We start from the raw sequence: 9,530 nt of genomic DNA on the forward strand, positions 1-9,530 counted from the left end.
GACCATTCAGCCCTCTGTAACTCTGTGCGTTAATAACTCCCACAGCGCGATGTGAATGCTTTCCCCCCCCCACCCCTTCTCCCAGGCATGCATATATTCTAAAACTTCTCTATTTATGGAAATTGCTATCTCAATGATTTCTCATACCTGAAAAGCTCACATTTTCATTCAGTGACTATAATTTGAAGATCTGGATAAGAAGGACATATAACTCTCCATTTCTTTGTTTTGTTTTTAAAGATTTAAAACGTACACATCGGCATTGAGCCACCACGAGATACTGGAGTAAGTCTAAGATGGCCACCTCCGTGCATCCACTCTTGATTAGCTTCTCCCTGGCCATCCTGCTGGGGTTGACCTCTCTGGGTGGATTGAACTCTTGGCCGTCAGGTCAGGCTTTGGCCCAGGTCTCTACCGACAACCAGACGACGGAGCCCTCCATGATACCGGAGGCTGCGCTGGCAACCCCTACACCAGAAGCGGAGGACAAAACGGCTCCCTCCAACGGTAACCGTTGCTGGGGTTACTATGATGTCATGGGCCAGTGGGACCCGCCTTTCAACTGTAACGCAGGTATCTACCTGTTCTGCTGTGGCTCCTGCTTCTACCGCTTCTGCTGCCAGTTCAAAATCCACAGTTTGGACCAGACTTCGTGTTCCAACTATGACACGCCCGTGTGGGCAAACACCGGGAAGCCGGACAAACCCGTCACGGAGGTCCAAGAGGAACCGGACAAGGATCGGACCCACATGATCGTGTACATTATCTGCGGAGTGGTGGCCATCATGGTGTTGGTCGGGATTTTCACCAAGCTCGGCCTGGAGAAGAGTCAGGGAGGACAGACGGACATGACCAACTCCAGGTATGAACTGAGAAAGGTGGAGGTGTGGATGATGTTGGGCACAGACGGGAGAGATGATTAACGTGTAGATGATAGATGTGGTAATGATTAGCAGGGGAATAGATGATGATGATGATAATGATGATGTTGCCAACAGTCATTGTTATATTGATGCATTTAGTTTCATACGATTATCTTGAATTGCTGGCCGACTTGCTGGATGGAAAAAAGAGTCAATCGGCTCATTTTAAAAATATGTGTAAGAAGCTTTCTATTAGTAGCAAATGTCTAAACGTTTATATTAATTCGATACAATACATGTGTATTTACGTGTTTTACATTTTCTAGAATCACGTTTCCCTTGAGATCAATAGATTGCTCATTATATTAATATTTTCCAGCTTTACGTTGTTGGGATGAGGGGATAAAATGAAGAGTTGCGAAGGGACATCTGGTATCTTGGGCGCCCGTGGGTGGGGGAGTAAAGGTCCCATTCATTTGTCCCATAGACAATGTTAATGTGACTCACTGTTTTGAGTTCTTCTATGGCTACAGCCCCTGCACCAAGATAACGCAGTTCCTCCAATGAGACTAAAGACAAATACTAATTGTAAGCATCACAGAATGATTGTACATGGTGGCACTATTGGGTATTACTGATTGTACATTAGACACGGAGCAAAAATTATGAAATCTCGTCTGTATAGTGGTGTGTTTATGCTTGTTACATGCATAAATTCCTGCATGTCTGAATGGACGTGTGTGCGTCTGTCTACCTGTTTCTGCATATGTGTGAGAAGGTCACCAGCTAGGTAATGAATCAAGTGACTGAATCACAGAGTGATAATGGGTGTGATGTCTGTATGCAACCATGAGGGAGGGAGAGAGAGAGAGAGAGAGAGAGGGAGGGAGAGAGAGGTCAGACAGTGGGAGGTGGATGGAGATCCCTGTGGACTGATGTCGGGGGATAGTAGGGGAGCAGTTTGGGGGAAATTACCGTGCAGTTGTGTGGTGTGTTCTCTGTATCAGTGTAGCGGTTTCACATTGATGGGTGATTGATTGCTGTGACACAACTATGACTGTGGCAATGTGTGGCCTCCAGTGAACAATGAGATGGGAGAGGGTGGTTTTTTGGAAGGGTGGAATATTGAGCGGATCTGACTGGAGTGCAGCCAACGGCTAATTCTAGTGTAGAGAACAGGGTTGTGTGTGTGTGTGTGTGTGTGTGTGAGGGGGAGAGGAAGAGATGGAGACAGTGTGTGCTGGGTGTGACCGACCAGCCCATAGGGTGTTAAGAGTCGGGCCATGGGGTCTCCTTTGAAACCCTGTCATTACCAGACCTCCTCTCAACCTTCCAGGGGAGGATGAGAAAAGGATGAGGAGGAGGAGGATGAGGAAGAGGAGGACAGCGGTGGACATCAGTGCTCATTAGTGTTATACTTCACTGAGCCACCCATGACACAATGAAGGCTGGCAGCTCTTGGCACGTTTTCTCCCCTGAATTAAACCATTACGTGTGACGCTCTGTACTAGACACAAGAGGTAGTTTGGGGAGATATTTCTGAAATCTGGTTGCCTGTCTTCCCCACATGCAGGTCAAACACTGTCAAAAGATACTCGGCATCTTTCTCGAAATTTTCTCACATGTGAATGCTTCAAATCAGCAGGACAGATGTTGGCGTCCTGGAGCAGGACGCTCTGCTCACTTGACCGTTTACTTTCACCTTCCTGGATGGAAACAGTTTTTCCCCCCAATGAAAATAAATAAGATAGCTGATTAAAATGTATTATTGTTACCAGTCCTTAAAATCAAGCTGTTAGATAAGGAGCAATCATGCAGAGAGCAATTTTATTTAAGCAATTAAAGAACACATTTGTCACTAATGTTATTTCCGTATTCGCAAATCCGAAATGACCTACTCCAGTCCTCTGCTGAAGTTGTGACACACTGTTGTACGGTAAATCTTTATTTTTTTGTGTATAGCCTTCATCAGGGTCATAAAACACATCACAATTAACAGTTGAATACGATGGGTATGAAGAAAACCCCTTTTTTAAGGTAAAAAAATAAACAAGACAATCTTATACAAAAAACATACATATCAGCCAACTGGGCACCCACACATAGATGGGATATTCGCAAACTGGCAGTGGGGCAAGGGGAGTTTGCCTCTGTGTTTAAACCACTGTGGCTCGGCCCAATAAGCGTCCTGTGAGGCTCTACTGGCAGCTACAGGTGAAGTTTAGGTGTGTGCGAGAAGACACAGAGAGGCCACTGTTCATTCTAAACAACAATGGTTCAGCTCCAGAAGAGGTAAGGCTGCAAGAGCATCATCTCTTTCCAAACTGGAGGGTTTTTCTTGATATAAAAGAAGTGCAAAGAACGGCACTAACGGCTTTAATTGATGGAGATGATGTTTTTTTTGTTCTTCTCCGACTTCGGCAAGAGTTTGACTGACGCCCAATCTGACTTCTTTTTGCAACTAAGAGTCGCCCCCATTAGAAATAATGCAAATTGAATCTGCCTTCTGTCTGCCTTGCAAAATGTCATACCCAAAATACAAGATAAGTACTGTGACAAAAGCTGAATCGTTACGAATGTGCCCCCCTTTTTTTTTGTACCACCATGGCATAGTCCCATGGAAGTGCCTCATAACTCATAAGAGAGGACGGTATGAAGGGTCAGTGACAGAATAAAGCAAAATGTGAAAAGTGAAAGACAGAACAGAGAAATGGGAGAAGGCTATGTTGGGGGAAACTAAGCCAATGAGGACAGAGCTAACCACTGTGGTGATGTGGTATCCTGGACAGTCCACTGGAGCATGAGGAAGGGAGAAAGTTACAAAAGAGAGAAGGAGGTGCTGATGAGTGAAGGGCTTAGCTGTTGTAATTCTGCTGATTTGCCACTGAGAGCTGTGGATGAGCGGTTAGCTTCGTGGCCAGGCTGCATGGATATTGATTGTCGATTCTTTCAAAACTTGCTTAGAAGACATTTTCACTCCAGAGGGCTTGTTTTTAACACCTTCGGACAACTCTCGACTTCTTTTAGGATGAAACTTGGCTGGTTTTGTTAAATTAAACTGCTGTGGTGTCTGGGTTATTCAATCTTATTAAAAGCCTATTTCAAGTTTTCTGAGCAGTCGTTGGAACATTTCATCCTGTTCACTGCTTTGCAGATAATCCGTTTTCATAGGAGTTTGGTAATCCATCCGTGTTCTGTGGGTCTGGGGAAAAACAGGTCTGGGAAAGATTTTGGGGGATTATGGTGTGGGTAGACTGAGTGAGAAATGTGATTTCATGAATCGTTAGTTATTCCCATCATGATTGTCTTTTAAGAAAAAACGTCACTGCAGCACAGTCTCCCTGGCCTCCCTGTGTTCAGCCTAAACACTTTGTAGAGTCAGCACTTTGCACACAAAGTAGGTGAAATGGCACACGTGGAAGCAAATAGACATACGCTAACAGAGTTGAAAATTAAGAAGAAAAAAAAACGTCATGAGCGTACTGAGACAAAAAGAAAAAGGTGCAGACCGGATGAGCGCAGGTCAAATCATGAATGGTAAAATAAACAACCTCATTTTAAAATTCATTCTCAACCTGCATACATTTGACAGCAAGACACTTCCACCCAGGTATGAGCGAGAAAGTGTAGTGGCTCTGCGTGTGAACGTGTGTGTGTGTGTGTGTGTGTGTGTGCACTGAACGCATAAATCCAGCCACAAAGCTGTTAAGGTGGTAATGCGCTGAAACCCTGGGTCAGGCAATCACAACAGGCAGCGGTGCAATGATGTATAGCACCAAACACGCACACACACACGCACGCACACACGCACGCACACGCATACACCTCTCATTATTAGACTACTGCCCCCCCCCCACTGCTTCTCCTCCCATGCAGCTGTTTGTGTTTTTGTTTTGCTCTCACTCTGTCTGCTGCTATTGTGTGGAAACTGCTGCAAAGCCAAATTAAAAATAAATCATATCCTTTGATAATGCGATTCAGCCGTGGGAATTATCAGGCCAGATCAAGCTTTTATTTATTTTTTTAAATAACGACAGCTCATCATGGACTGTAGCTTCATTGAGGGTGAAGAGGGAGGAAAAAGGATGAAGGACGTACACGAGGACCAAGTAAATAAACAGGTTAATATTACCACAAAATGCTTTAAGCTGACACCTCACGTCATTGAGGCAAATCGGTAGAAATCAGCTCAGCTAACATGTCGACAAGGTGCCAAAAAGCCCAGGGCAGCAACGTCCTGTCGTGAGACCAACATGTAATCTGTAGCTCTAATAATCAGTTCCAGTGCAATTAAGGTGTTGGCCAATAAATATCTGGCACATCTGCCTTCATAAAATCAAACTATAAAAAATACCCTTGTACAGCATAACTGAAAACACTGCTTCTGGTGCATTAAGCACTTTAAAGACAATAAAACAACACTTAACCGCCAACCGCATAAATAATCTAAATGCCAGGCAGGAATTAATGCCAGTGTTAGAAGCACCAAATAAGCAGAGGCTGTCTTGTGCGCAGTTTTAATAAATACATACAACCACCATATATCTGGGCAGTGGTGGAAGAACTCATTTCTTACTCTTAAGGAAAAGTATCAATACCACACTGTGAAAATACTCCACAACAAGAAAACGTATTATGTAAAAGTATGTAAATATTATCAACCAAAAAGTAAAAGTAGTGTGCAGTCAAATATTTTAGGATTAATATTTAAGGTTGGGCTGATTTGACTTCCATATTCTATAAGATCATCATATGTGTTGTGGTGTCTCTGTCTCGTGAGAACCACGTATCTCCGAAGAAATCAGGAAGCCCCTCTGTGTCATCAGGCAGCTTGTCCCAGAGATCAGGACCAGAGTAACTGAAGGCACCTGAATCTAATTATGGGTTTAGCTCGAAGACGTCTGCCTGATGACCTGAAAAGGCCTGATCAGCTTTTAATCGGAGAGCAAGTCAGAAATGTGCTGAGGAGCCAAAGCATCGAGAGCTTTATAGACTATTAGCAGGATTGTGAAAGTGAGTCTGTGTTGTGCCAGAAGCCAGTGAAGTCATTTCAGTATCGGCGTAATATGTTTAAACGTCCATGTTGGTTCAAGGATTCTGTCTGCGTCATTCTGAATAATGCAAATCACACAGGAAAGGTGTGAAAAATTGTAATTTGAAAAGTAAAAAGTACAATATTTGCCTCCGAGATATCAGTAGAAGTTTAAAGTTGCATGAAATAAAAATACTCACGTCATGTAAAACTACCTCAAATTTGTACTCAAGTCCAGTACTTGAGTAAATATACTTTTTACTTTTCACTGCTGTAAATAGGTCATTCTGTCTCCATGGGGGATGCATGTCTGTCATCAATGTAAACAAAATGATTTACTACACAGCAGAAAACCACTGTGCTTAATCAGATTAACCCTTATCAACTCGCATAACTAATCCTGCGAGTCATACTGCTCATGTGTTATGCACCGACAAGTGCTGACAAGGAAGGATTACAACAAGCATTGTGTTCCTTACCTTCATCAGCTGATCACGTCCAGAATGTCACAGTGATTATGGCGACACATGACGCGTCTCAATTGCTTCTTGTGTTTCTGTTTTGGGGAAGAAGTGACCACTTGATACCTAGATCTGATACACACACACACACACACACACACACACACACACACACACACACACACATACACACACACACACACACACACACAAACTCCCTTTAGTACCACTTATCCTAAGTTATTCCACTGAAAAGCCATGTGTTCAAGGGCACAGGCGATTGAATGACCCACCGGGGATCCAAACAACCATTTCCATCGGCCATTTTGTTCCTCTACTGTATTGTGTTTCATCAACAGCGCTTTCTATTTCCTTTATTGTTCAGCCGCAGTGGCGCTTTCCATCATCGGCTTTGACAGGTGTTTAGAGCCAAGAGATAAACGTGTGCACACGGCTCTGCTTTCCTGACACTGTTGCAGGCAGTGGGCAGCCATTCATCGAGCAGCCATTCATCGAGCATTTTAAAGTGAGGCGTGCAGTCCAAACTAAGTTTTTCTCGTCGAGGCCTGTGGGGTCGTATAAACGGATGATGTGGGGTTTAGTTGCTTTTTCATTTCAATAGTTTTCAGGTACCGCAAGCAAAAAAAATTTTTTTTTTAAATCAATTAAAATATCCAATGCAAAATGACATGAAGCAGATCAAACAATTCTTCAAAAATGACTTCACAATGAAAGTTGTCGTTGATGTAAAACGGGTCTTCAGGCTTCGGTGCTTGTGTCCCCTTTATTGTTGGAGCGATTTCTAAACTCACCTTGCATGAAAAAGAGCTTGTGTGTGTTTTCTTTTTGCTAAAGCAGTGTGAGGCTTGTTAAGGTCACGTACTCCTCCTCCTCCTCCTCCTCCTCCTCCTCCTCCTCCATGCTCGATCTGGACCCCGAAAATACCTCTTTCAGGCTGCAGCAGTATAAAACACAAAACTTTGACTGCACCGAAGTGCACTCGAATAAACAAGGAATTATTGTTTCTGCATTTTATTAGCATCTGTGCACGCTGAGGGAAGAATCGTGAATATATAGTCAACCTAAACATTTCATTACTGACTTCACTTTATGCTTGCCTTGGCCAGTACATCTGCTCTTTAAAATGAAGGCCGGAGTGATCTTTGGCAGTTGTACTGCAAAAGTGATTACATTATATTCAGCACTAAAACACACTCTTAGCTCTTAGCCGACTGCTGGCTTTCATGCACCAGCCGGACGTTTTCTTTGATGCATTTTACTCGTTGTAACTTCTTCATCTGAATAAAGGGTTTTTAACCGGTGAAACCAGTGAAGTTGAGGTTAGCAGCTCAGAGAAGCAGCGCAGCACTCGGGAATGACAGCTCAGTGTGTTTTATACATCCGACCAAACTTTGTTCAATCCGAACAATGCGTTTCTGCTCCACTATGTTGCTATTCAGGGCACTCCAGCAAGTGCCCTGCTTTGAAATATATAAGTTGGTTTGGAGTTGTTGTCTTGACTTACATATCTATGATCAATAAAGTGCAGTAGTGCAGTGCCCGTTCGGCCGATTGGCCCCCATATATTGCTGCTTGCAGCATCGTAAGGACCCGCTCATCGCTCGTGGACTCATTTAGATCGTCAGATATACAGTTAATGCAAGAAAGGAATGATAAATGATGGTAATCAGACACGATCTAATCGTCACTGGTTGTTTTAATAAAGGTTTGTCCCTTTATTTTTTAGCAAAACTCAGGAACAGATATTGAAAGAGAAATAAGAAAACCGTGTTAATGAGTTTTTTGGAGATGTATTTAATGTGATATTAACATGTCATGTCGGGCAGTGGTGGAATGTAACTAATTACATTACTAAGTACTGTAAGCAAGTACATTTATTTAAGTATCTCCTAATACAATTATTTCCATTTTATGTCACTTTATACATCTACTGTACAACTTTACTTATCTGACTGCTACTTTGCAGATAAAGATGTTTGCTAGCAGAATGTGATGGACATCTGTATATTAAATTACCCAACAGTATGTAAATTCGTTACAATTAGCTTAATCTTGACCAGATACAACATAGCCAGTAATAATAATCCAGTTATACCTCCGACAGGGTGCTTTAATAACGTCTGTACTTCTACTTCAGTCAAATTATGAATGCAAGACATCTACTTCTCAATCTGAATACTTCCTCCAGCCCCAAGATGTCTGCATACTGTACTGTATTTCTGTGTTTATAGACAGAGATGTGTCTCCACATGCATGTCCGATAGATGCTGCTGTGTCAGCTGCGTTACGATTGTAACTCCACACCACACCTCAGTGCAGCAGAGCCCAGAGAGACAGATTGCTGCAGAGCCCTGAAGTTCCTCAGCTCAACTGTTGCTGCAGTGACTCCACAACACCTTTTCTGTCTCCTGTCCAATTCGTGGGCAAATGATCCATTTCGTCCTCTTTTCTCCCTCCTCCAGTCAACCAAGTTTATTTTTGTAGCACCTTTTAACAGCAAGGCAATTTAAAGTGCTTTACCTAAGACATGAAGGCATTGAGAATAGATGTAAAAGTAAAAAAATACTTTACTTTAACAGATTCTTTAGAGGGTAGGATAACGTTATTTTCTAGCTGGATCCTATTTTCCCATATTTTATGTCCAAGTGGCTAATGATTACTGGGGATAAAAATGTTTGAAATTTGTCCAGTATTGACCGAGAACGCTGCAGACAGCAGTCGCTAAACGGTCTGCATGATAATCGCTTGGGGCGCCTCCTCATCGTCGATGTACGTCCATTAAATGTGCTTGTTTTAGCCGCTGACCGGCTCAGGCTGTTATCGTAAGCGTCTCGCAGCATTATGTAACGGACCAAACGGAGAAATAAAACCTTTTTCTTATCTTCTGTGGAGAAGCCTCTTTCTGAAATCTCGTTGAACATCCACGTTGTCGAAATCAGCTTAATATTCAGCAATATTGAAAATCTTCTCGATCGCACTGAGCTACGCTTTCTGTACTCCAACAAAACAAACTCTTACAACACCAGCACGCCTTGCTTCAACTCTCAGTCAAGTTTTCAGCGTTGTCATCCGGCAACAAGTGGCATGACAAAAAAAAACAAAGAAAAAGTGGAAAAGTAAGAAGAATGTTTTATGTCTCTGTGACACTTATAA

General features: G+C 42.8%; 1 protein-coding gene across 1 annotated transcript in view; it reads left to right on the plus strand.

Moving 5' to 3' along the window:
- Positions 1–296: 296 nt before the first annotated feature.
- The window catches only part of LOC306786447 (protein shisa-8-like), a gene marked incomplete at both ends in the record, with an annotated part of 72,642 nt that continues 63,408 nt past the window's right edge, over positions 297–9,530 (plus strand). The window contains one exon of the mRNA XM_079281224.1: positions 297–862. Coding sequence (XP_079137350.1) covers positions 297–862 — 566 coding nt within the window. The remainder of the gene's footprint in view (positions 863–9,530) is intronic.

The sequence above is a fragment of the Melanostigma gelatinosum genome, assembly GCF_949748355.1.
Source record: "Melanostigma gelatinosum genome assembly, chromosome: 13".
In the NCBI taxonomy this organism is placed as follows: domain Eukaryota; kingdom Metazoa; phylum Chordata; class Actinopteri; order Perciformes; family Zoarcidae; genus Melanostigma; species Melanostigma gelatinosum.